The following is a 27,271-nucleotide window of genomic DNA, read 5'->3' as shown; positions in this document are numbered from 1 at the left end:
CCTTCAATCTTGCAGCTAATTTCTTCAAAGGCCTCAGCTTGGCGGGAGGGTGTCCCACTTCAGACCACCTATTCCTTCTAATCCTAGGCACTTAATTCAGACAGGGATGAAAAATCTGCTGAACATCCCTCCAGATACCCAGCTGCACATCTAGCTCACATACCTCTAAAACTTTGACCCTCACTTCCGCATTATTTCAGGGGTTCCCATAGCAGCTCGCACATGTTATAATCTGAGACCCACAGTGGGTCACACAACCCTTGCCTTGCGAGGATGTGCCCTTGCTCTCTGGCTTTCACTACAGACACAGGCAAGACAGGGAAAGCCTGCAGTGCAAATCTGCTGCTGCCTAAGGAGATATCTAGATGCCCATTTTCCTGGCCACATGCATCTGCCTGTCTTTTCCCCTGGGCTGCCCCATATCTGAGACCCCTCACAGGTCCTTGGGCAGGAGAGAGGCAGCAGCACAGCATGGAAAATGTACTGCTTCCCAGACATAGTGCACAAGACTGGAGAAGATGTCTATGGCTCTCTCTGAGGAAAACCATATTTTAGTCATTTTTTTTTCTTTCCCTTGAGCAAGAGGGAACCAACTCAGCAGCAGATGGGGCTGTAATTTTGCAAGAAGATGGAGAGAGAAGTGAGGACAATCCTGGCACCATCTGTGACTCACTCTGAAATGCAACCAGAGCCGTGCGAGTCAGAGCCCGCTGGCTGGTAACGGCACCAGCTGGGAGGAGCAAGGGCGTCTCAGGCCCATCAGAGCCTGATGTGGCTTCAGGAGGAAGTGCACAGGGCTCCTTACTCATCCTGCCATGGGCTTGCTGCACAGCCATTTTTCTCTGATATTTCAGGCACAGCTGGTGCCAGAGGGACACAAAAGGGTTTGTCCCAACCTGGGACAGGCGGATGCATGGGATGACACTCTCCAAGATTCTCCCTTCATGTACATGACTGTCGCACCTCTTGGGTGACAGACACATGGCAGCACAGATGGCCTGTCTGCAAACACGGCCAAACCCTTGACTGCAAACACACAGAGCAACGGCAGGAAACAGCAACCTCCCAAAACCCCACGTTGCAGCTAGGACTGGGCTGGGCCAGGGCCACCTCTGGGATTTGCTCTTGTAAAAGTGGAAATAATGCTGGCCCGTCTGAACAGCTCTTTCTTTGGTTTTAAGGGAGCACAGGGAGGAGTCTGCAAAAGCACAGAGGAAATGCAGAGTCCAGGCAGAAGAGTGGTAGGTTTCCTGCTTGCAGCTGCCTGGTTTGAAAAATCCCTTTGATTCACTTGCACTGAAATGTTTCAGGTTTGGGAAGGGCTGGATGAAGGTACACTTTTTCCCCAAAACATGCAAAACAGTCTGGTGAAGGAAATTGGGGCAAGGAAGGAAAGGAAAAAATAGATTGAGGGGTAGGATTCTTCCCTAGATTTGGTGCTTTACATATTTTCCTGTTCCTGCCATAAGATGAGTCACAGTCACCAGTAACATTTCCTAGCAAGCTCCATCCCTAGAGGTCCCTGAGCCCAGAAGGCATCCTCACTCTCCAACACAACCATGGCAGTCTGTGCTACCCCTTACCACTCTGCTCCAGGCTCCACTGTAAGTTTTGGGTGAAATCTGGCACCATCTGGGGCTGGGAGTCATGGGAAAATCTGGCCCTCAGGATCTGCAGGCTTTGGGGTATGTTGGTGCTCATCCCAAAGGAGTGGAGAAAAAGGGTGCTGTAACCATGCAGCAGTTCAGTAAACACAGGCAAACCAACGTGCCTGAGCAACTTTCCCAGCACCCACTAGCTGCGGGCTGGGGAGTGGCTGGGGGATGAAGGCTTGGAGCTGGGGCTGCTCACGTAGCCAGCTTTGCTCTCTTGGGCAAAAGCAGCCACGGACATAAGGATTCAGCCCAGCTCTCCTCTCTACTGTGCCAAATTCACRGCAGCGCAAGTCTAATAGCCTTGATCATCCCGCCTCCACGCTACGTGGGTACGTCCCATGCCTTCTGAGTGTCCCTCCTCCATCTCCGTGTCTTCCCGTKTTAAGCCCTCCGTGGCCAGCACAGACTCTCACTGCAGCTGAGCAGCATCAGGCACAACGGTGGTCAGCTGCAGTGGGGAGCTCAGACCAGCACCCCAACCCCAGCAGGSTCGTCTTCTGCCGCCGAGAGCCCAACACCACAGGCAGTTGCCTCTTTTGCAATACTACAATGCTTAAAATGCACCATCAGCAGAGCTCATCAGGTGGGAGCAGGTGGAGATGAGCAGGTACGTGGACAGTCCTCAGGGGCAGAGGCACCTGGTGAGCCCCAGGGTCTGACACCCCTGGCAAGTTCTCTGCTCCCTTCCAGCAGCCTCAGCTCTGTAGTCCTTGTCCTCAGGTCCCAACTGCCTTCTGCAGGGCAGAGCTGTCTGCTCACCTGTGCCTTGTTTGCTCTTGCTGGCCCAGGGGCTCCTCTCTAGCAAGGCTGGAGCAAGCGAAAACGCTGAGGGCGTTCTGGGCAGCAGCCAGATGGCCCTAGGCTGGGCAAGATGGGAAGGGAGCTGCAAAGCGACGATGAACCAAGGGGAGAAAACAGGCTGGAAGGAAAATGAAGGTTCAAAGATGCAAACAAGAAAAATGAAAGTGCGACTAACTGTAAAGAATGAAACACAGAGCGGATGAGAAAGCCTGGAGGAGGGGCCCCGCGCATTCCTGAGCTGAGGTGGGAACCACAGGCATGTCCAGATCTGCCATTAGAGTCGGCGATTGCCCAACGCGGCGGAGGGGGCTGAGTCAGGGCTCGACGCTGGCTCCGCCGGGAAGGGCGGTGGCAGCCGGGGCGAGGCTCATAACCGCTCCGGCTCCTGCCCGCGCCGTGCCGTGCCGCAGCCCCTGCCGAGGACTGAGCCCCCTCCTTGCGCCCCAGCCATGGTGAGCGAGCCGGGTCCCAGGGGAGGGGAGGGGGACGCCGCTCCGTAACGGCTGGAAGGAGATTACAGAAGAGCGTTTCCAGCAAACAGCCCTGGAGCTCTGCACTCAGCTGAAAGCGAGAGTCGCTCTGGCACCAGGAAGAGGAGACAGGGCCAAGGGCCGAGTTACAGTCGCTCCCGAGCAGGGCGTCCGGGAGCGGGAAGGGGGTGCAGCACTGTGCAGAGGGCAGGCAGAGGGTCCCGGCAGCTGGAGGGGGACAGGAGGTGGCGTTGGGGTCCCTGCAGCTCCCCCCCCCCAGGCTTCCCTCCTCCCTCCCTTACTCCTCTTTCTTGCTCGTGTTTCTGATGCCCATTCCCGGACTCGGGGCTGCGTCTCTCCCTCACCAGGCCCCGGGGCAGGGGGTGCAGAGGAAGGCAAGAGCAGAGGAAGTGGGGCCCAGGGCGGAAGCAACTCGGCTTCTCTCACGTCAACCAAAAAAGGCTAAATTCAGCCTCAGGCGGGGCAGGATGTGGCCAGGGAGTCCCCGGGATGCCAAGGTTAGGGAGGGAAGGGCAGACTCCTCCAGCTCTTCCCTGGGCCACCCTTTCCCAAAGACCAGAGCACGGCTCAGGGCCTACGGCTCTGGGCGAGGGGGACCCTGTTGTCCCCCTCCCTTTTCCCTGGGTGTCCCCAGTGCAGCAGCCCGTGAGCCAGCCCAGCTCCCTCCCGGCCGGATCAGCGTTTCACGCTCCAGTTCCTTATGGCCCCGGCCCTCACGCTATTGCAGTTCCCAGACAGGATCCTCGGGGAGCCAGYACTGCTCGCATTTTTGTCGCCTGACTCAGAGTTTCTCCTCTGTCCGGAGAGGGCAGGGGGAGGGAAAGGGGGAAACGYTTATCTTTCTAGAAAAGCAGCCACAGCCGAGTCCTGTTGGAAATYGCTGAAAGAACTGGCTGCTCTTCCAGGGTGAGGGAGCAGCCATCATTGCTGCATGAGCTCTCCCTGTGCCAGGCAACTCCTCCTAAGAGAGCTGACACTTCCCCAGGGGATTTTCCATGCTAGAGATCYAAGAAATCCCAAAGCAGCATGACTCAAATCCTGTCCCTCCCCTGAGTACTTCCTCACCAGTGCTGTGYAGGGCACTAGTATTTATTCTTCTAAAGAAAAATGCAGCTGGGCAAGTTGGGCACAGGAGACTCTTCTAGCAGAGCAATTGCACAAGGTCCCTCTCACCCCAACCTTCCTCTACAAGTAACACGGCTTTATTCTGCAAGCAAAGAGCTGTCTTCAAGGGCTGGCCTAAACTTACTCTTGCTCCTTCAGTCAAAGGTATCACCCACAGAGACGGAACGCTGCATTGAGTCCCTGCTGGCTGTCTTCCAGCGGTATGCAGGCCGCGAAGGGGACAACTGCACRCTCTCCAAGAGAGAGTTCCTTGCCTTCATGAACAGCGAGCTGGCTTCCTTCACAAAGGTAAACAAAACCCAGACCCTTCCAGGAGAGTCTCCCGTGGTGTACTCCATCCCCCAGAAGTGAAAACCTTTGCTCTCACAAGCAGTGTGGAGTGAGTGGTGGGAAGAACTCACTTTTGTCAGAAGCCAAGAGTACATCCTGACAAAAACTGCCCTGATTGAATTCTGTCTCCCTCTGCCAACCCCTCTCCAATGGTGATTAAAATTCAGTAGCTGTAGGGTTCATACCTTGGTAGATAACAAGGGGCACGGCTTCCTCTAAGGACATGTTGACAGAAGACTCCCTGATCTTTTGCAGAATCAGAAGGACCCAGCTGTCCTGGACAGAATGATGAAGAAACTTGATTTGAACAGTGACGGGCAGCTGGACTTCCAGGAGTTCCTGAACCTTATTGGGGGCATTGCAGTGGCATGCCACGATGCCCTGGTTGTGCAGGCCCCTCGCCGCTAGCCCAGGCAGCTCCGCCTCTCCCACCACTGTGAACATGTCATGAGCAAGAACCACGCAAAGCTGGAAACAGTCCCCTTGAAACATGGGCATCCCTATTCCCCATTTTATGAATAAAGTTTTAAAATCCTAGCACAAGGCATGGTTTTATTTTTGCAGCACAAGTCAGGGGGAAGCACTATGCCACCAGTCCAGATACCTGAGGGAGCCAAGATCTCTTCCCAYTGATGTGAGAACATGGGTCTCCTCCTTCCTACCTCAAAATCACCCTGACCCTACATTTTTCAACCTTGTAACTGGTGGAAACYACAACACATCTGACTTTGGAGATCATCCAGTCTGTTAAATACCATGGGGAAGGGCACAGCAATTCCAAACAGTACAACTACACAAGGTAAACACAAAGACAGGAGCATTACAAGTAACAATAATTTGAGCATTRGCAAGAGCAATTATATATTAATAATTAGCAGAAGCACCCCTTGCCAACACAGTAAGTTATTTCAGCAATATAGTCTCTGTTTTCTGGGAACTTTAAAACTCAAAGCTAGTAGTTTTAAGAGCTCAGGAGGGATGGAAAAGTAGTATGTAAAGGGGAAATGAAATCCAACATCCATTCTATCTCAGTAAGACTAACTGGGCTACTGAAGAGGGGGATCAAGATGGTCAATTTATTTTATTCAAGGGAGAAKTAGATAATGTTGAAAAACTCTGGCAGAAAAAAAAAAGTCAACAAYAGCAGTTAGATTCTGAGCTGCTTTCCCACCGTTTCCAAAGGAAATGGAGCTGTTTGAGTAGGGACGGGTCCTGTGCTAGCCCCAGGTCCAGACAGTGCCACACTCCACTGAGAGCAGAGTCAGCTCTTCCTGCTGCTCCAGCTTCTTTCAGGAGTCCCAACACTAGAGGAGTGAGAGTCAGTCACTGCCTATCAAGTATTTTCTATAGTGTGCATTGTATGGTACCCAGGTCTGAGCAAAAGCCACCTTACGCCCTCTGGGAAAGATCTGATTTTGAAGGAGAAACTGTAGCTTTGAGGCAATAGTACATAGAAATGTCATCAACTGGATCTGGAAACAGACTCTCTAGTAGCAATTAGTCAAAAGCAGAGGAGAGTCTTATTACAACATTCCTGGGAGGGGAAGAGTATGTATGACAACAGCACAGGCACAACTATAGTGAAGAGATTTGACTAGGAGCTGGAATGATGGGAGGTAAAAGTTTCAACAATGCTGTGAGACGGGACCGTTCCCCTCTGATCCTCTCACCTCCCCAGGATAGGGCAGGGCCCTAGCGGAATTGGAGTGGACTGATCCGCAGCCCGATGACATCTTTGCCGATCTCTGTCACCTGGGGAATAAAAGGCAGATGATTAATGTTTAAAATGCAGCCTATACTGTTCTCAGGACTGCAAAGTCAGTCCCTGAAGGTACAATTTAAACTATGCTGTATTTCACAATTCCCAAATTGCTCCTCCTCACATGCTAAGTCRTCAGACATTCAACTTTAGACCCCAAAACCAGGCCAAATCAGTTTAGGGAGAGCAAAGGGGAAGGTGTTAGAGTGGATTTTCAAAGGAAGCACTATAGACTAGGAGTGCATGATTGCAGACATTCAGACTTCCTTACTGTCGTGACACGGCAGATCTGCCCCTGAAACTCAGGACAATAGCAGGCTCCACTGAGCGGACACTTCTCCACAGGTTTGCCACGATATATGGGCCGGTAAGAGGCGGCACAGATGTCAAAGGGGTTGTGCATATCGTAGTTGAGCTGGTAGGTGTCAGTGGGATTCTTCTCACATGCAGACAAGATCTTGCGGGTCTGCAAAAAGCAACCACATTGACCAGAGGGGGAGCTACAAAGCAGTCCAAACAGACTCTACCACAGGAGGTGGAATAGATTCAACTGGTAATGAGCAYAAACCAGGGTGCTTCCTCTCAATACCTCTCCCTTCCCCACCAGCGAGAACCTCCACTCTGATCACAAAAGCCTTAGCCCATCCCTGCAAGGAGCAACTGTCAGTCCTTTCTGGACCAATGAGGTCTCATTCCAAAGCAGAGAGAGCACCTGATAATATTCCTGGTCATGCATGTTGCAGACATACCTGCTGCGCCACCTCAGGCTTTGGACCCAGTTCCAGCAGTCGACGAGCAAAGGTAGCAGCTGTCTTGAAGTTTTTGAGTTTGAAAAAGAGGTTGAGAGCAGTGCGCAGCACCAAGATCATGTGGACAGGCTGCAGGTTGGAGTGGGTGAAATAGGCAGCCATCTGTGTTAGACACAAGGAGGGAAAAGAGAGATACAATCACTACCAACTAARTGAGAAACTGGACGCCGGGAAAATGCTGCAAGAAACATACCAAACTCTCACAGGTGATCACAGCCACCTCTGCTTTAAAGGCAGGCAACTGAGGCACAACTTCACATAAGAAGAAATGGTAGAAATGGCAGAACTCATAATTCCCAATGCCTTTTTAAACCAAAAGGCTATTTTCCTTCCCAACTCCCTCCCAACTCAGGGAAGAATGTCAGAGTTTCTGTACCTCACAGATCCGCTTCTGCTGCTCCAGGGTCTCTTTGGGCAGCTTTTTCCGCTCTATCTCCATTGAGAGTCCTACAATATACTCCCGACAAATGGCTATCAGCTGCTGGGCCTTGGAGAGAGGCAGACAGAAGGAATCAGGCACTCTGCCTCCTGCCCAGGAGGATGCAGAAAAAGTAAAAAAGATCTGTCTCTCACCTCAGCAATTTCCTGCTTGTTGTCCACCACCAGCAAGGGCACACTGAGCAAGATAGAGCGGAACTTCTCCACGGCCTCCTCAAACTTGCCAGCTGTAGTGAGCTGGTAGCACAGCTGCAGGCGCTGGATCAGGTCATTGAGTTTCAGTCCAACAGCAGGGAGGGCGTTCTTCAAGCCAGCTTCCTTCCTGGGGGTACCAGAGAGGGGTTAGAGACGGACAAACAGAATTACTGCAGAGGACATCCARAACACACCAATGTTACACCTCAACTGCAACTTGTCAGGAACACTTTGACCTAGGATCACACTGTCCTTCTCACCTTAGCACCAAGGACATCTGCGCTGCTGTAATTCTGCCTCCCACAATGCCCATCTGTCTCTGCATTATCACAAGCTGGGAAGTAAGGCTCATTTTTCTATCACGGCTCCCAGCCACCATTGTAAAAAACACACTTGTGGTTCTCTAGATCTCCTAGCTTCAGATTAACTCTATCAGAGAGAAATCATTAGAAGTAGGAAAACCAACATCCCAAGTGCTTCACACTATTTTCAGCCTCTAGAAAAAAAAGGAGGCAGTCCTTTCAAGTCTCTACATCTAACAACAAACAGCAGAAAAATTCCACTAAAGATGGAACACCCCCTRTTACATCCAGACAGGAAGACTCTTTCCCTCAGAAGAGAAGAAGGATTCTGGCTACAGCTGAACTTTAAAGGTGTCAGGGAGGAAAATGTCACAAGCCGAATTGCACAGAAGAGGAGCTAGCCCAATCGCTTACCAGTTGCGATGCGGGTATCCATACATAGCAGGGAGACAAGGCAAGGCTTGGTAGGTCGTACGGCCACGAGCATAGGTCTGCAGGAACAGCTGCTTGTAGGGACCAAAGTTTGTGACTCCTACCTGGTCATGAAGSAGCTGAAAGGGATACATTGATCTGCTGAGTAAAAGATATTCAGGGCTCTGCAGAGGCTGCACAGACATCAACACTCACGCTCTGACCTCTTATTTCATACCCAGAGAAAACCATGCATGAAATGATTCACAAAAGGACACAAAACAAAGCTTCAGACTAGATCAGAGACAAAGATAAGCTTTTATTCACCCAGGAACTCCTGTGGTAACTTACTCKCATTGCTGTTTCAAAGGAGCCTGCCAGGATGTGATCAACAGGAAGCTGAGAATTGTTACACCACACCTACAAAAAGGGAAGGGAAACATATTACAAGAATTGCATACACTCACACGTTTGCCCTACCYACTGTCATCACTCCTCAGTCCCCATCAGTCCCCATAACAAGTTGCTGTATTGTACTCACAGTTGAGTGAGTAACAAGAAGGACTGAGCTTGAAAAAAAGAAAGACCAAAGTAGAAAGTTTCTTGGAAAGAGGACAAAAGACTTGTCCCATTACCTGAGCAGGGCTGGTGCCTTTGGTGGGTGGCACAAAGAATCCATCCTCTGCTCCTCCTGTTGGACCAGCAGGTACATCCTGGGGAAACAYGCAGGGTAATGGTTAGCATTCAAGCATTTGACACTCAGATGAAATCATAGCTGGCTGCAACTGTGGTGGCAGAGACACTCTGGTAAAGCCCAGAAAGCATTTTTTCCCTGCAAGCTTTCACTGCCTCATGGCAATGAGGGGATACTTGAGAAGCTTCACAAGTGTGCCTGGCACCCAAAGCACCCTACCAGTTCAGGAGGAAGGTCCAAATCTTCCTCAACTTCCCATCCGCCTCCTTCTTCCTGCCCTTTACCTAGGCCTTCTTCTCCAAAGCCTTCTCCAGCATCCACAAAACCATCTGCATGGAGGAAAAGAACAAGTTAGAGCTCTTACACACATGCACATACATACACTCTCTTCCCTCTCACTTCTCTAAAAAGTATTTTTGGATACACCCACCTTCATCCAGCTGCAACTCTGCATCTTCACCCCAGCCTTCAGTGCCAACAGTGTCAATATCAATATCTGCAGCCAAAGCACCCCCTTTGCCTTAAAGAAAGGATAGAAGTATTCATTTACTCATCTCTGAGAAGATAAGATGTTAAGCAAAGAATTAACTTAGGCCAACACTTCCCCTCCAATTGTAAAACACCACTTTCTGTTAAAAGAACAGATTTCTTCAGAGATTTTAAAGGKAGTGTAAATATATAGCTAGATTCCAGCCTCTGACAGTAACATACAGAAAATCTGAGATTTAATAGCAACAGTTCAGGAGCCTGGCGACAAATTCAGTTCTGCATATCCTAGCTTAATGTAGCTTTGCAGGTATAGAGTGATACCTTTGCTAGCAATCGTTCCTTCGAAGAACCCCTTGGAGACAGTCAGCAGTGGCCAGTTGGTATCCAGAGGCATGATAGGGGCAGGAGGCTGCAGTAGTTTTGCATTGCGATCAATGTCTGGAATCTAAGTGGAAAAGAACCCAAAAATCAGCTAAAGGCCATAGAAGGAAAATCCCGTTCTTTGACCTACCTGCCTCTAGACAGCATAGGCAGTCACAAGCCTGATGAGCAGTGACTGGAATGGACATGGTTTCTCCCTCCCAGAAAGGAGCTGCTTCACCACGTGCACTAGCACCACACCCCACTGCCATCTTCTCCCAAACTCTAGGGTTCTCATAATGAGWTAGGAAGCATTAGTTAATCCACTAACTGTTTCTTTTTCAGGATCAAATGTTTCCTTCAGGCTTTCAGCTTCCTCATCCAGACCATGAGTTGCAGCTGTGAGATAGGCCAGGGACTCTGAAATGAGATATAGCTAAKATGAGTGAGTGTCCTCCACTGCCTAGAGCAAGAAAACCTTCTCATACTGACCTGCATGACCACACTGCCACAAAGGAAAGATTAGCACCATAGTAAGGTTTATAATTACACCTTTAGGRGTATAACTTATGGATTTAGGCTAGAATGTGTGCGTGCAATGACAGAGCATACTCAGATTGTCAAAGTTTGTCTCGGGTCTCCTGGATTACTTTCCTCCCATCTGATTCTATTTTTCACAAAGGGATTTGCCTCCAGAAATTAGCATTCATCTGCACGACCTCTCCAGCCTCTCCCTGGCCTACAGAAATATATGTTAGTCTGATATTACTCACTTTGCCCACAGTTCTTCAGGATCCTCACCCTCTCTGACACATCTCCAAGATACAAGGCATTCTGGTAGTGGCCACTCATATCTTTACGGATCTCAGCTAAATCAAAAGAAAAACAGATGTAATGATAGCTCTGCTGGTTTTGGCCTCCACTGTGTTGTCACTCGTYTCCTCTGGGAATGATGCTCTACTGCTTTTATTTTGTTCCTCTTTGCCACCATCCTGGGACTCACCTATCTTCATCATCTTCCGGAGCTTCTCCAGGTTGCCAGTGATGAGATAGAGGAAGGAGAGCTTATCAAAATTCTTGGTGCGCTGGTAGCACATCTCCACAATTTGGTGATTTCCCTGCAGCAATGCCACTTCTCCCAGCTTCTCCCAGCAATTCTTGTCATCCAGAGCCTTAGCTGCTTCCAGAGCAATCTAACAAGAGAATGAAACATGATTACAAGGGCAGACCTGAAAAAATAGCTAAACACACTCACAAGTGACTTGAGCTCTATTCTCTGCCCCATCAAAAACAGAAAGTGGCTTTGCAGAAGGCAGTCTTCCCTGCAGGTTCCTGTTGATAATACCTGTGATGTAAGGCATAGGATTAAATAATTGCATTAAATCAGGCCCTCAGCTGAGGGCCTGCACCTTAAGAGGGCTAATATCACTCTCTGCTCTGTGAAGCAGATTTGCGACTCTCATATACTCTCCCAGGGAGATGCAATGCAGAAAAGGAAAGGTGAGCTTTTTCTTCCTAACACTCCTCCTTCTTACAACATAAAGAAATATTTGCCTRAAGAGACCTGACTTTCCCATAGCACCACCTGCCACCTTACCTCAATGTTGCCACACTCCAGTGCCAGGCTGAAACGGGTTTTTTCATCCTTGACAAAGTGCAGTGCCACCTCAGGATAGCCCTTTTTTTGCAGGTAGGCAATGATGGACTGGCCTACAAGCTTAGCATTCCTCACCATGTGCAGCACCTGCAAAGGAAAGGCCAAGGCATGAAGATGACAATGCCACTTGGGAAGGATTATTCCATGCCCCCAGGTCACGGTCAAAGAAAAGTGCAGTGTTTCTCCTGCCTCCTCACCTCATCATATTTTCTGTTGATCAATGCCAGTTTGAATTTGAATTCTGTAGGATCAATGGTGAGGACCCTGGGACGGCATTCTCTGTCCAGGCAGTACACATTGTTTCCCTTCACACGAGTAACATAAATAGGTAGATCCAAGGTGCGGATGATGCCRTGATCCCTATACCAAAACACAACATATTCATGTCACGTGCATGCTAACACTATGCATCTGTATGACCACATCCTGTATCTCAATTGAGGCTCAAACACTATCATCTTAGCCTGGATTATAAAAGCAAGCCCCAGTTTGAAGAACAGTGCTACCATCCAGCAACGAAGTACCAGTAACAACATAAGCAACCAAAGATGAGGCTGGTACAACCACCTAGTTCTAATTGCCTTTGGGTAAGTCCACATTACAAAAAAAGTACAATTACACCAGCACTAGCTTTGGTGTCTGTCAAAAAGCATAGTAGTCTGTGCAATGCCTGTCAGTTCAGGGACTCAGTGGGCGATGTCCAGACTCACCCAGTGGTGACAGCGTATTTGATGTGGTTGCTGGTGGTATAGATGAAAACACCACTCTCATCCCAGGCACCACTCTTGACACGGATATTTTCATGGATATTACACAGTGACTCCAGTTTTCTGTTGCAGATCATGATGGCTAGAGAAGAAAAACAAAAGTCCCAGCAATACAGATCTGTTCATAGATTCAGATATTAAGGAAATGATAGCAAGCACAAACAGAATTGTGACCATCTGCCTTTATTTTACGAAGAGAACTAGCTGGATCCCTTTTGAGGGGTTTAGGAAATTCTGCTTGTGACCTCACAGAAAGGTTTTGCTGAAGAGACAAAYTGAAAGGGTCCACACCGTGAACGTCCTCAGCTGCACCTTCATTTGTGGCCATGGCACTGAACGGTTACTCTAGCACGCCATACAAGGAAGGATTCTGCTCCGCAAAAGGGAAGAGGCTGATACAGCGTCTAGGACCCAYCTGAAACACTTAAGCCTCCCTTGCTTACCGTGCTTAGCCAGCAAAGCTACGTGGGACATGTCAGCCGACCAGATGACGTATTTCACCTTGGAGATCTTCACCGAGGCCAGAGTTCTGTGGAAAGGACAGCACTGACATCAGAGAGCTGAACAATATCCCCTCTGCACAGCAAGCTCTATGATGACTCCCTGAACCCAAAAGGCAGATGCTCCAAAAYCCCTTTATGCAATTCTAGAGCTAAAAACTGTCTCTGCAGTCCAGTTTAGCAAAACAAAACTCTCTGCATACCTGCACAATGACAAACATACTTGCAGTGTAAACTAACCTCAAATTCTAGGTCTTTGAGGTACTTAYGCTTTTAAGGATAGATTTAAGYGAACATGGGAAACAGGATACTTCCAAGCAGCATTTATCTTGCTATTTGTTCACAGCTATCCCAACAATATGATAAAGACAAAGGCACACAAATAAGAAATTAGACTGATGAAAAGCTCTGGGACGTACGAGCACATACACTATACCTATTTGCAGACAATCCAGATTTCTTCTCAAGCCCCAAATATGGCTAAATCCATCAGCTCCTTGTCTCTTTGTGGCCAGCAACACTTACATTGCTACAAACTTGCTACCACATTGTGGTTTAAAAGCATTTTGTATACACGAAAAAAAAAAAAAACACTAAGGAAAAAGGCATCAGGCAAGCTTAGCCTGACTGAGCTTGAGTGTTTTTTCTCTTTCTTTTTTAAATTTCTTTCCCCTTTTATAATACCCAATTTTGTAGTCACAGAATTTACAAGGGTATGGCACACATCTCCCTGTGATCAATGGCACAACGCCTACAGCATAAATTGCACCTTGGCTATGTTTACACTGCTCTTTTCRTAACAGTTGTTAGCCGTGGTTTGGATCAGCCTGATGCAGCCTGCAGCTGATGCTAAATTCTGGAATGCATTAATAGCTATTACTTGTCCCCAGAGGGCACACGCCAACAGGATTACAATATTAAAACTTCTCCCAGCAGGCTGAAACCTACCGCTTCTGCTGCACGTCAAAGAGGGTGATGGAGTCTGCATCTCTCAGTAGCAGGTTCCCTGTGCCAGCATAGAAAATCTCATCGCAGTTCGGCACCTGCACCTTCTTGGTGATCTCATTCTTCAGGTTTTTGATTAGGATCTGCCACGTGATGAATGAAAAGTAACACCACAGGAAAGTTAGGCAGAATCTACAAAGATGTTTAAGATTAGGCTCAGACACTTTGTATAGCTGAACCCCAATAACAAGAGACATAAATAGAAAATACAGCCTTTCACAAAGCAAGATCAACAGAAATTTATTCCATCAGAAGACTCAACCGCATCAGTTTGTCAGAATAAAAATCTGTTTTTCTCAGTACAGCTTCACATAGTGCACACTTTCCCTTCATTACCACCATGGTCATCATTAGCTGGCCAATAAAATTTTCAAGCCTTCTCTACAAGTGAATATGGAGCACACAATGTAGATTTAAAAAAAAAGTTGGGCAAGTTGACAGAAGAACAGCAAGAGAGAAGGGGAAGCCAAGGAGAAAGGARTAACAAAACAGGTATGTAGTAAAATTGAATTTACTAACCAAGAAAATATTGAATGATGCAAATCAAACACTAAAAACCGTGATGGATACAATATTCTGTACAAGCAAAGACTAAGACTTTTCTTCCACCAAGTAAATCCAGGCAGGGAAAACTTTCAATCACTGCCTTTTGTTTTTCTCCTATTGCACTCCGTGAGTGAGAAGAGCTTTATTAAAAACCTATACCTGCTTTTTCACCATTTACTTAGCACTTTTGTGCTATGAAAGCGACCTGGCTAGCTTCACAGTCCTTTTCTGGGCAGCTTTCATTTCTGAACTCACCTYCTATAGTATGCCTCCAGCAACTAAGAGGCAACATTTACAGGAAAAGAAGATAAATAATATTTAAGTTCATTAGGTTTTCACCACATCATGTTTCTTTACATCTGCAGCCCAGTCTCTACTGGCAKTACTTTGCCACTCTACTCAGATCACCAATAATTCTGTTAACCCAGTTTTCCCACTTTCCACTCAGATGCTTCCAAATGACAGTACACCCAGTGAAAAAGATGACCCTATTAAGCTTGTCCCCTTACCGAATGCATGCGATCCAGGACTGCAAAGCGGTTACGAGCTACCCACACAGCTGTTAGCCCGGAGGAACGTTTCCCTTCAGGGGCTAGGGAGAGCAAAATGCAGGCAGTGAATAAAACCTCTGGCAGGCTCTTACAGCAACACATTAGTCAGTCTTGTTTGATCCCATCTTGTTGTTGGATCAGCTGCTTCCTAATAATTCATGTTTAACCTGAGGCTATTCGCAAGACTCATTTCCTCCCCCAATGTCCTTTCAGATCTCCATGTGGCCAGCGCCAGCCCTTTTCTTCAGCCAAGGCACAAGACAAGTGGCTGCCTACACAGCCAATGCCACTGCTTGGCGCTGAAACAGGCCATCCTGGGCGACAGCGCAGTCTGTCAAGCTAACGAGCAGAGCCTTGCTGGCCAAACAAACTGAGCAGTGAGGGTCCCGGCTTCAATGTAAGCCCCCTCTCCCTCCCCCCCCTGCAAACTGACATAACGAGCTGGAGGAGAAAGGCTGCACTTTCCCCAGCAYGCAGCTGTTCTCTCAGTTTTAAAATGCTAATATAAACACAACACACTGCATGTCAGAAGCACAGAGAGAACTGTGCTGCAGGATATGTTTCGGATGTGTTTCAGATGTGGGGAAGGCTGTTGCAGCAGAGGAAAGGAACAGACAAGTGAGGTGAGGGAGGTGCTGCTGTTTCGATAAAATACGATTTCTCCTTCTTCAATTTCCAGTCCCTTTTCTCACCAGTGCTCTTGCTGCTGAGAACATGAGTKTTTTAGGAGACCTTCTTAGGGTACCTATAAGTCACTTGCTCACTGGATTGCAAATCATTTTACCAAGCCCAGTATCATTTGTGGGCAGATCTACATCCTAACAAATAATAACTTAGCGCTGAAGGGGCAAGGCAATCAGGTTTTATTTACTGCCCAACATACGAAAGGCTGGTTTAAATTCTATTCCCAGCAGAGCTAGGGGCTTTCTGAAGGCAACTTCACCTATTTTTATGAATCTCCACAATTCAGGGTTTTTACTGACTTTCCCTACATGTAATGGCTTCAAATCTTTAATGCTGAGCGTCCTTCAGACAGAAGGTGATGGAAATATATTACCCAAAAGATTATGGAAGAGTAATTAGGAAGCTTAGCTCCCCTTGTAGGCCAGGTAAACAAGCTGAAGGACATAAGGATGGTAACTCCATGGCATGTGTTAAATCCCTACTTTACAGACCTGTGAGATCATCAGAAGGCTGCATACACACCAATTAATTCAGAGGATATTTATCAATTAATAGAATTCTATGTTGTCCTTGAGAATAGATAGCTGCTTAAAAACACCCCAGAAAAACAAACAAGCAAGATAAAGACAAGGGTGAGTCTCAATTTTCAACTGAAAACACATTAAGAATACTTTGTTTTCATGAAGCATAGATACCTCTTCCTCTAAAAGAATTATCCCTTTCCTCTTTAACAGGATCCAAAGTCAAATGTCCCCAGATAAGTCAACTTTGAAGCTCTCAATCAGAATACTTGAAATATATTCAGTAACATTTGATCCACATAAAGTGACTAAAAAGCTCCCTTTCTCTTTCCCTCTCCAAAATACACCTGCTGTCTGTACTGACAAAGAAATCTTTCCTTTTTTAGATCCTCAGAAACTGATAAATCTCTGAAGTAAGCTAGATTCCAGTAACTCACTCATCACTCCCACTCATTTCAAAACCTTTAGTGCCATGACGACAGAGGCAGGAGGAACCAGCTGGAGTTTCAGATCCCAAGTGGAATTCACAGTTAGGAGAAAGAAAAATCTTTTTTCTAAATCATATTTTGACTTGTAAATTGCACAAAACTGATTAGAATTCGCTGAGAGGAAGAATGAATACTGGTGCCCTGGCACTGTCACTTTTACAGCCACTTTTCAGAGTATAAACCCTTTTAGAACTAAACATATCTGGTTAAAATCCATCTCTGTTGACAAGCCAGGAAGGCTGCCTGCTGCGTCAAAAGGGAAAATGGAAAGTTCCTAATAACAAAATTATAAAATATATATTTGTAGCAGTAAAAGTTTGAGATGAACATGAATTTTTCAAGTCAGTGAAGCTTATGATATAGTAAACAGGAAGCCTGCCAAATGATGTGTGCTGCAGGGGCACTGGGAAACATGGAAAAAGAGTCCAACAAGAGAGGCTTAGAGAAATGAAGCTTTCATATACATAAAACACAGGCACAAAAACACAGTACACGAACAGAGGAAGGGATAGCCATCAAGAGACAAAATACTAAGAAGGATTAATGTGAAATAAAAAACACCTACCATCTGGGTTCTGGGAGTCTGCATCCTTGGGAATAGTGTATAGGTCATAAGTGCTGTTCTCCAAGTTGCTGGCTCTCTGCAGGGGTGAGGGAACAAATAACAAAATAAAACCAAAAAACCATTAAGAGATAGGGTTTCCCTACTCCTCCCAATTACAAACACACTTGATAAGGAAAATTATTTAAAACTATAAAGAAAAAGGATGTTCAGTTTGTAATATGAGAGTAGAAGGAACAAATTGGCAGATATCCAAAATAAATGCACAAAACAGTTCAAAAGCAAGAAGTCACTCATAAAATTGGTCCTTGGTCTAGCTTTGTATCTCACATCCAGAATTTGCATTCACAGCCTCTTGTAAAGTTCTTTAGCACATTCTGCAGCAAAACTGCCTTACCGTGCAGAGGAGGACAGCATTCTCAGCTGGGTTATATGACATGTTGAACACAGGGAACTTGGAACCACTGAAAAGGAGTAATGAAGAGAACATAGAGTTAATAATAGAGCAGACCACGTTTTCTTCTACCCAAATCATCTTCTGATAAAAACTCCTTATTTTTTGAAATACACAAYCAGAAAAGCTCCATTTTGATGAAATTCCTGACTCAATAACACATGGAAAAAGATTAAGAACATAAGCATTTTCTAAATGAGAGAGCTGGTATTTCAGTTTGAAGTTGCTTCAAATTTGAAGCTAGTTACAAAAACATTTTTAACGGTAAATGGATAAAAATTGACGTACATGAACTTCTTTTAGGCTTTGTAGTTCATCTGACAGAACAATCATTTGAAACTGAGGTACTAAATAGAAAATGACAATATAATCTATTTATCAATGAGGAACTAACAAGTGATTCAGGATACCATCAACTCTTGTAACATAAGCACTCGTCTCTTCCTACCTTCGCAGCTGCATGACAGCAACATCTTTGGAACTGTTGAAATCAAGCTGGCGGAGGAAACGGTCCTTCACATAATACAGCATGTTCCCATGCACGGCATAAGCAGGCCGCTCACGCTCCAGTTTGAACACAATCATGCCACCATCATGGCCTGAGAAAACATGTGAGAATCCAAACTTCAGAATTAAATTCTGCATTTTTCTCATTACATAGATGACATGACTTAGCCCCTCAAACCAAGATCGATCTAACAAAGATTACAACCARTGATTGTTAGCCACACCTACTACTTTTCAGCCTGACTGAAAGAAGTGATTTTATTTCTTCCCTCACTAAGGGCCACATTTCCATCCCTYTAGGTTTCCCAATAGATTTAAGATCTGGCATTGCCCTAGACATGCTTTGACTTGCTGACATGTRTTTAAGTAGTCCAGCACAGGGTTCCCCTTGGATCTGTCCCATGCCTAACTAGCTAATGCTTTAAGGCATGAGCCTTAAGACAGAGACTGTTTTGCTCTAGCTTTGATCAGCCGCTGCTGCAATGAAACTGTGTTCCATCCACAGCTCTCAGAGGGTGCAGTAAGTTAAATAAGGATCTTTTCCATAAGCATCTGCAAACCAGTGTGTTCTGCAAAGTATGCTAATGAGAATCAATCTTTGACGCACAGAGTTTCTCCATGGAGTATGTACTTTCTTCACTGCAACCTGCCAAACATTGAGTAGATCTCCTTTTTACCTGCAGCAAAGAGGTTGAGGTTGGGATGAGCAGCCAATACCCAAAAGCGATCATGATCACGGCGAAACGTCTGGACGCCCGTGCTAAATGTGCAACAGAGGGATTAAGGAAAATAAACAAAATGGAAACCTTGATGTAAGCTCCAGTTCACAAAATCAACATCCTTAGCATAACAGTACAGAGCATCTCTGGCATCCATTGTGGGGGAATCCACAGATTGCAAAACACTGAATTCAAAGACTTCTGCTTTGTTTTATTTACAGAAAGCCTGTTTTGCACTCTCTTAGGCTAGTTCAAAAGTCAGGACACTTCAAATACTATTTCCAACTTTAAAACATGCAAACTACTTTGCTTCTTTAACAGATAAATTTTTATTATACAAACAAGAGCTTGAGCAGAGGAGAGTCCAGTTCTGSAGTAAACTCAGCTTAATACTGGCTAAGCTCTCTAAATAAGAACAAAACTGATTTATGTCAAAAYGAGACCTGAAATTAACTGCCCTCAGTATTCTAGCTAGGGTCCATTTATGAAATCCTTTCATGTCAGATCCATCTGTATTTATAATGCTATCCCAGATAYCTAAGGTGAAGAACAGTACTGTATYTAGTAACTGATTTCAAAACTGAAGTAGTCGTTTTATGAATTCTCAATTTACACATAAATCTCCGGTTCATTCTGTATCCTTTACAGCACAATGACACACTCATCTGAACAATTCAAATAATATTTTCTCATTCAAAATACCTTCAGCAGCAGTAGCACTAGAAARGCCAGCTCTCTTCCATTTGCTTTCAGATAATGCCAAGCCTTRTCCACAACATGTGTCTCAAAGGGACAGGTAATGTGAAAAACAAGGTCTCCTATTCACGAATTTTCAAAATTCAGAACCAATGTTTTAAGATCTGTTCTAAGAATATTTGTAGGCCTTTCATTTGTGTAAAGACTGCCCTAATAAGGTTGAGTCAGATGCTTGAGAAGCACTAACCGTTTAGACATATCCCAGACACGGATGCTCTTGTCTTCTGAATTGCTGAGGATCAATTCCTGTCGCGGGTGAAAGACAGCACACGAGACATTGTTGTAATGTCCACGGCAAGTGTCAACCTCCCAAGCCTTTGATTCTAACAAAAACAAAACACAATGAGGAAATTAATGCTTAAGCAGGTTAAGTCGTGCCATAGCAGAAGCATATCAAGCAACTTYAGAAAGCGGATTCCATGGGCTGCTAGTTACTATATCATTCTCTCCAATTTACACTCATGATTTCTCTCTCCTGTAGCACAACTCTTCTAATGAGCATGTAAAGTCAGATTACCAAAAAGATGCTAAAAATATTATATAATTTATCTAGCTTGAGCTGACAGTACACTCATTCCTGATGAAAGGCTTCTGGCTCTGGAATAGCTCCCATTCTTATTGGATTGGTGTAYATTCAAAAAACTTCAGTCGAGCTTATTTGTTCCTACAGCCTCTGCTCAGATGTGCTTGAAAAACAAAAGAAACTTGAGGTAYTGGCTAGGGAACTGAGCTCTCCTCAAACTACAAAAGAGAATGCTGCCTGGGATTATTTACTGCTGACTTGCACAGACATGCTTGTGAGTGTAAATTACCTTCAGGTTCAACCTACAGATGTTCAAACATAAAATTTAACTCTTCTCCTGCTTAGCCTCCCCTTCTTTCTGTGACCTCCCTTTGAAGAGTCTTCTTACCATTCATCCGCCAGATCTTCACTTGTCGATCATCAGCTCCTGATACAATAAGCGGCATGGTGGGGTGAAAGGCAGCCCAGTTCACTCCACGATCATGGCCCTAAAGGCAAAAAGAAAACCGTCACTTGAAGCCTTCCTAGCCTTAACGAGCTATTACAGAATGCTGAGAAAAGGAAACTGTGTGTCCCCCTCCTCCCCTCCCCACAGGGCAACTATTTAGCCTTAGTCTGCTATTCAGCTGAGATTTTAGTTATACAGAGAAAACAGTATTTGTTAGGTTGCAATGCAAATATCTCCAGATTTCAGATCTTAAACTTCTTTAAAAAAAAATGCTATATTCTGCAACAGCATGTAAATCTTAAAAGCTGAGTCAGGTTTCAACTCCTTTTTCCTCTACTGTTTCTCAGATCTTTTAGAAGATCATTTGAAGTCATCACAGGGACTTCATTAAATAAAGCTGAAAAGACTGTACAGCACACAGATATTAACACAGTACCTCAAGAACATGCTTCACAACTGCATCCGTTGTCCCAAACAAATCCACCCCAGTTATCCCCCTGACATCCGACTCCACAGCTCCAGGGGACAGGTTCTTCTTCCTCAGACCTTGAGGGACAGAGAGGAAGGAAAAGCAGGGGCAGAGGAAGCAAAAATTACATCATCAAGACAATATTTCTAATTTAGCAACAAGCAGAGTGCTCTCCTGTGCTGTTTAGGCACATCTTCAGGTGGAAAGAAAGAACTTAAAAGAGTAGAAGAGAGGAGAGAAACATCCAAGACTCCCTTACACTTCCTCCAAAGGTGCAAGCTCAGATTAGATGTGTCAAAAAGTCTGCAATGCAGTACACCATACAAAGCATCACCTCAGCTCACTAGGTCGCAGAGAGCAGCACAACAGCAAAGGACRACTGGCACATTCTGGTTCCTCCCTTTCTCACTCATTATTTGCTAATTTGAACTTGCAACTTTTAAGGCACTTTCATCTATGCCAGTTGGAGGAGTGCTCTAATTCACACCTTGATTATGAATTTGGACAATTTGCCTAGAAACAAGGTATTTTCAGGAGTTATTTTAAGAGGCTGAACTATAGGAACTAAMCTATGTTCTTGATTCTGAAGGAAACTGCAAGTTATCCACACCAAAAAATAGACCTAAATCAGCCATCCCTCATTCAAAACCAATGGGAACACAGTTGTGAAAATGAGAAATCAAATAAGCCTCTCATCCACCAATACACACACAAAAGAGACTGTGAGCTTAGTAGATAAAGCATTGTAAAACAAAATTTTAAAAATACACTTTTCAGTTTAAAGGTACTTGGCCAAGAAAGCCATTATGAAATTTATCAAGAACAAGAAAAAAATGACAAGGATAAAACCAAAACTGAACCAGCTAGGGATGCCCACAGAAACAGAGGTGCAACAGGAATAAAAATATTATTTTCTTCTTATAATTTTGATTCCCAAATTTCTCAACTATTAGCAGCTCTGGGGAGATTTAAGGTAAGAGTCTAGTCCCAATAAGCGCTTTGAGAAATTTAGTCTAATGAAATCAACATGTTAAGCAGTAGCTTGGAACAAAGAATGAACACTGCACACTGGGTGATGTGCACACACAGATGGTCCAACTMACAATGAAGAACTTGAATTTCTGAGTGGAAGCTCCTACAAAGGCAACACAAACTGTCCCAGAAAGTGAGGAATAAAACATACATAACCAAGGGTTGGTGGAAGAAGAAACACAGGACGTTTAGAAGAGAAAATACTTGAGCCTTTGACAAGCCAGTGAAACAGGACTGGTACACAAGTGGAAAATTTCTGGTATAACTGCACAAATCAAGAGGGAAGGCAGGACACTCACAGAACGTACCAGCTTCCTGTGTTGCTCTGGGGAGGGAGTAGGGAAACAGAAAGGACTCAGAACAGAACAGCAGATATTAGGCATTCTGAGGACAGCTGTTAAAAAACAAAAAATCTGCAAAGGAGACTCAGGTCAACATGCACAAGAGCACTAAGAGGAACAAGTGTTAAAATAACCAGGGAAWAGGGGACACACGCTAACTGCGACTGACAAACTGGAGGTTAGAGGAAAGAAGGAAGAGAACTGCAAAGCACCAAGACATTTGAGGAACACAGTGTTTGACATATCAGTGGYAACACTGAATGACAGACAGTCATTTGCAAATTCTTCTGCTCTATTCTCTTCTTCTTCCCAATTCAGGCTTCATACTTAAGGGTCTATAACTTACTAAGACCGAAACTAAGAATGGCTCTTGGGTACTGACTGTTTCATTGCTAGGCATAGGCTTCTCTCCATACCTCTAAACCATCTGCATTCAGCAGGCAATTAGAAAAGTGCAGTGGAGGCTGAAGTTGTACAAAGGTTCTGCCAACCATGAATGCACATCCACCAAGAACGTTCAAGGAGAGGCAGGCTAGGTCAAAAGTAGGCCTAAAGACCTGTCACAGCGCAGGTCCTCCCAGCCCCAGGGCTCCTCAACAGCATAACAGCGAATTAAAGGCCCAAACCCTCRGGTGATCCTCACTTAAGCTGGTCATCCCAATCGACAAATCTGAGTCCTAACAGAACAAGGAAGATGCTTGCCAAGCAGCAAAGAACATTTGCCAAATAAGAGGAAGCTGAACAGAAGCTGSTGTGTGATGTTACAGTATATACAAAGAGCACTTTCTGCTCATGACCACTAACACATAATTCCTGGGTTATCAGTTAAAAAGAGACAGAAAAAACAGGTTATTTTGTAGTTGCTGTAGGTTAATATCATCATCACAAGCAAGGACTTCATTCCACAGAACGAGTGGATAACACAACACAAATTTCATGCATTTTTATATATAAACATGCTCATTCTGACTGCATTCACACATTCTCTCTCAGGAGATGGGCAAGAAATAGATTCTTTAACCTGGACCATATTCATTTTGCATTGAAGATGCTTTATCAGCAGCTCCAAAGCAGAATGTTTTGGTCCACAGAGCACAAAACACATGGGAGTTCAAAACAATAGAGTAGTCCTGATTGCCTGCTCCAAATCATGCTTAATTCACCTACTATAACTCCTCCATCTCTCACTGCCAACAAAGSTGATAACTTTGGGAAGAGGATTTTGGAATATGGCCTTTCAATTCATTTAACTGAGCGCATCAAAGAACCAGTGCTCATAATCCCAAAACCTGCTGAAAATACAACTTCCCACTGATGTCAACAGAAGCTGCAAGTTATCAACAGCACTCAGAACTGGAATTAAATCTCAGTATCAAAATGATGCTGTCTATGATTAGGGCAGACATCAGACAAAATAGGGAAATAAYCATTCCCAGTAGACTGCGAGAGTCAGAACAGAATCCTGGTAAAAACACAAGTCATTTAGGGGAAAAATTTCAGGGGTGGAAGGATGAGGGAAATCTTTATTTTGAATCCGTTTTTGATCTATCTCTAGTTTTTTCACATACCAATATTCTTGCACTGTCCTGTCTGACTGGAGCAACAGCTGAGTCAATAATTCAGCACATCCCTAAAACCCCTCATCACATATCAGCTGAGGGAAAAAAAATAAATAGAGAGAGCGCTCTGTACCATCTCCAAACCAATTTGGCAGCAGGAACTCTGCCGAGAGAGAGCCTGTGTGAGAATGCAGCAGCGAAGCTTACTGGTGGAAGAGCTGTTAGACTCCCCATGCTGGCAGTACAGAGAGGGGGACAGGTTTTAAATAACCAGGAGATCCTGTCCCCAGCCCCTACTGTTGACACAGCTGGCCATTTCTGAGCGTGTACTACAAACAATGCAGCATGCCCAACCAAAACTGCAATGCTGAGAGCAGCAGGTGGGATAAAGGACCACAATCTATCTCTAGAATAGCTCACAACATTGTAACACCATCAGTACTGCCCCACCTGCCTGCCTCCAAGCAGTCCCTTATCTCCATCTACTATTTTCTCCATTTTACTTTTTCATTTGGAGATCCTCTTTCAAACATTAAGTCACCTTGTGGTCTAGCTGTAAACTAAGAAACAGCTAACAATAACTTACTAGCAAAATACTTTGGAATTTTGATTTGCATCTCCTTGGTCTGATCTTTAGAGCATGCTTCATTTTATGAAGCAGATAAGCAAACTGTATGCTGAAGAAATTTGTAATATTGTCTTCCTGTTACCATGCACAACTAGATTACCAAAAAGGAAAAAAAGAAAAGCCTTTTTTGCAATCCATATACAGGTCTTTCTAGCTTTATCTCAGAATGAAAGACTTATTATTGCCTCCAGAGTTTTTCAAGCAGATAAAGATGATCCACAAATCTCAAGAATTCCTCCTAGGAGTCTGGAACATCGGTGAAGCTGATTCAGTGACAGCACTATGTGCCCTCTGACTGCAATACTCATTGCTCACACTGGCTGAAAAATCAGACAGGGATATTACATTGTAKAATCTCCATCTTAGAGGTTTTCTTYACTGCACAAAGCTACAGCTGACTTGTTCTACTGTTGTAGACTTGCTTCAAGTAGAAGGCTGAACTAGAYGACCCCCAGTGGCCCCTATCAATCAACAATCTACACTTAATGAAAACTGAGGGCAATGAGTCCCTACCAGTAGRGAATTCTGAACTTTGCTGCCTGAGGCTGCTAGTCAACAGGCTACTTTTTCTGCTCTCAGATACGAACTGACTTGTTCCTGCCTCACTTGGCTTTCAGCAATCGCAGTTTTGAAGTAGGCTGTGCCACTGGATACCCCCTCGACCTGGGCAGCTCACCAGAAATATCCCAAACGCGCACAGTCTGATCCAAGCTGGCTGACACTACCAGGTCCTCAGAGGGGTGAAACTGGGCACACATCACATAATGGTTGTGTCCTGTCAGCACACTACAATGAAAAGGACAGAAAATACCATTTAAACATAGCAAATAYCAAAGCATATTTCAGTTCTTTGCAAGTAAGAGACAGTTTAGTACTAACAAAATAAACGAGCAAAAGGAAAGACTAACAAATATAGCCACAACCGATCAATTTTGTCAGTTCTATTCCTTCAACTATACCAGTTTTTAAACGTCAACATCTCTTATTTGAAGACAACAGATTAAGATAGCTTGCACCCCAACCCTGCAGTTACTTGTAAAGCATCCATTGATTTTACCAAACACAAGTCCTGGACTGCCAATTCCAAACACGAATTGTCTGATCATCAGAAGCACTCAAGATCCAGGGATATTCCTAAAAGATACAGTATTTTGTAAATGAAATTGTAATCTTCACCTCAAACACCCCCCTCCTCAATGTTTTCCAATGGTCCCCATGAATGACCAGTAACTTTTTTTTTTTTAAGCTACAGGAGGTAGAACTTATGCCTTTCTACAGAYGAGCAACATGTCTGGAGAATCATCATACTAGAAAGTCAGATATGATTCCTTTTGCAAAGATTCCCATTCAAAGAAGCACAAAAAAGATCCTGTTCCGTACAAAATAGAGCAGACATACATCACTGGGTTACGCAGCARAGAGCCTTACGTGGTGGAAGAAGGTAGTGCGAATGTAATCCAAGTGCCCAAGTAGAGTGAAAAGACAACGGCGCAATTTGTAATTCCAGACCTGTAYAACACAGGAACAGAACAAAAAGTATGTGCCACGGCCTGCCTAGACTTCCAGTGTTTTCTCACAACTTACTAAAGATTATAGCTCATTTAAAAATCTCTCCTATTTTACAGCACGGTTCTAATGCAAGCTACACAGAGAATTTGTTTTAATCACCTCTAATGCTTCTAAAACAGCAGAATCCTAACCACTCTCCTCATTCTCTCATCTTATCAGCATTTATCCTACAGATTCTCTTGTCTGGACAATGTTCTTTACAGAACAAGATTTTACCTTTATTTTGTAATCATCACCTCCAGAAACAAAGAGAGGTTGTTGTTTGTGGAAGTCAATACCTCGAACCGGTCCTACAAACAGGAGAAGTAAGTTGACAGAGAAAGATGGCTGACAGCAGCAGCAGTTCCTTATATCACTTAGAGTACGATTTTTATTCCTCCCTTTTTTGGTAATRATGAAATAAAAAACTTTAAAGCAGCAATGAAAAAAATCAGGTAAAATTACTCTGCAGACATGTTCAGAGACTAATAAATTAGCCAGAAAGGCAGGGTAAAACAAATGGGAATTGAAGTCAAACCAGCAGAGGCCTGACCTTCAGCAAACTGCTGATCTTCCTCCCCTCTCACCCCATCCTTCTCTTGCAAGGAGGTTTCAACTTTTAGTCTCATTACGACACTGCACCTTCCCCCCACCACCACCATCGCGCTCACCATCGTGCTCGTCGAATTTATCGATGAGGGTGCACATCCGATAATCCCACAGCTGGATCACRCCATTGTGCAAGCTCGTGAGGATCCACGGCCGCTTGGGGTGGAAGCTGAGCCCTGCCGAGACACGCGGAGACGTGACAGCGGCGCCGCCGCGCCACCGGGGCGCCTCGGGCCCCCGGACCCGGGCCACAGGCCGGGGAGCGGCGGGGGCCCAGCCTCCCCCTCCCCGGCCCGGGGACCCCCAGTGCCCCAGCCCCATCGCACCCGCCGCCGCCGCAGGGCTCCCGGTGCGGCCGTTACCTTTCACTCGCGCCGACTTGGTCTCGAACTTGGTCAACATCGCCCGCCTCGGCCCGGCCCGGCCCCGCTCGGCCCGGCCCGCCGCCCTGACGGTCCACGTCGGCGCCTCGGAAGTGCTTCCGAGCCGCTTCCGCTTCCGCTTCCGCCCGCCAGCTCACCGCCCGCCCTGATCACAG

General features: G+C 45.4%; 2 protein-coding genes across 2 annotated transcripts; one reads left to right on the top strand and one right to left on the bottom strand.

Moving 5' to 3' along the window:
* The first annotated feature begins 2,755 nt into the window (after window positions 1-2,755).
* LOC146587842 (protein S100-A11) lies at window positions 2,756-4,939 on the top strand. Its single transcript, XM_085318933.1, has 3 exons — window positions 2,756-2,908; window positions 4,211-4,360; window positions 4,658-4,939. Exons 1-3 carry the CDS (start codon window positions 2,906-2,908, stop codon window positions 4,808-4,810), a joined length of 306 nt encoding a protein of 101 aa, XP_085175059.1. The 5' UTR covers window positions 2,756-2,905; the 3' UTR covers window positions 4,811-4,939.
* On the bottom strand, window positions 4,935-27,227 carry COPA (coat protein complex I subunit alpha). The gene is made up of 33 exons (XM_085318932.1): window positions 27,096-27,227; window positions 26,796-26,909; window positions 26,362-26,435; window positions 26,005-26,085; window positions 25,634-25,710; window positions 25,253-25,362; window positions 20,984-21,093; window positions 20,488-20,587; window positions 19,764-19,899; window positions 18,779-18,861; window positions 18,043-18,193; window positions 17,538-17,604; window positions 17,144-17,219; window positions 14,844-14,926; window positions 13,732-13,871; window positions 12,727-12,812; window positions 12,227-12,365; window positions 11,714-11,876; window positions 11,457-11,603; window positions 10,863-11,052; window positions 10,633-10,728; window positions 10,191-10,279; window positions 9,821-9,944; window positions 9,441-9,530; window positions 9,230-9,339; window positions 8,952-9,029; window positions 8,668-8,736; window positions 8,320-8,456; window positions 7,544-7,730; window positions 7,347-7,457; window positions 6,911-7,072; window positions 6,433-6,627; window positions 4,935-6,154 (listed from the first exon to the last, which is right to left on the bottom strand). Exons 1-33 carry the CDS (start codon window positions 27,133-27,135, stop codon window positions 6,095-6,097), a joined length of 3,675 nt encoding a protein of 1,224 aa, XP_085175058.1. The 5' UTR covers window positions 27,136-27,227; the 3' UTR covers window positions 4,935-6,094.
* Window positions 27,228-27,271: the final 44 nt, after the last annotated feature.

Source organism: Rhea americana, unplaced genomic scaffold (genome assembly GCF_003343005.1).
Source record: "Rhea americana isolate MKP2758 unplaced genomic scaffold, rheAme1 scaffold_562, whole genome shotgun sequence".
In the NCBI taxonomy this organism is placed as follows: domain Eukaryota; kingdom Metazoa; phylum Chordata; class Aves; order Rheiformes; family Rheidae; genus Rhea; species Rhea americana.
This window is presented reverse-complemented; position numbering and strand designations above follow the sequence as displayed.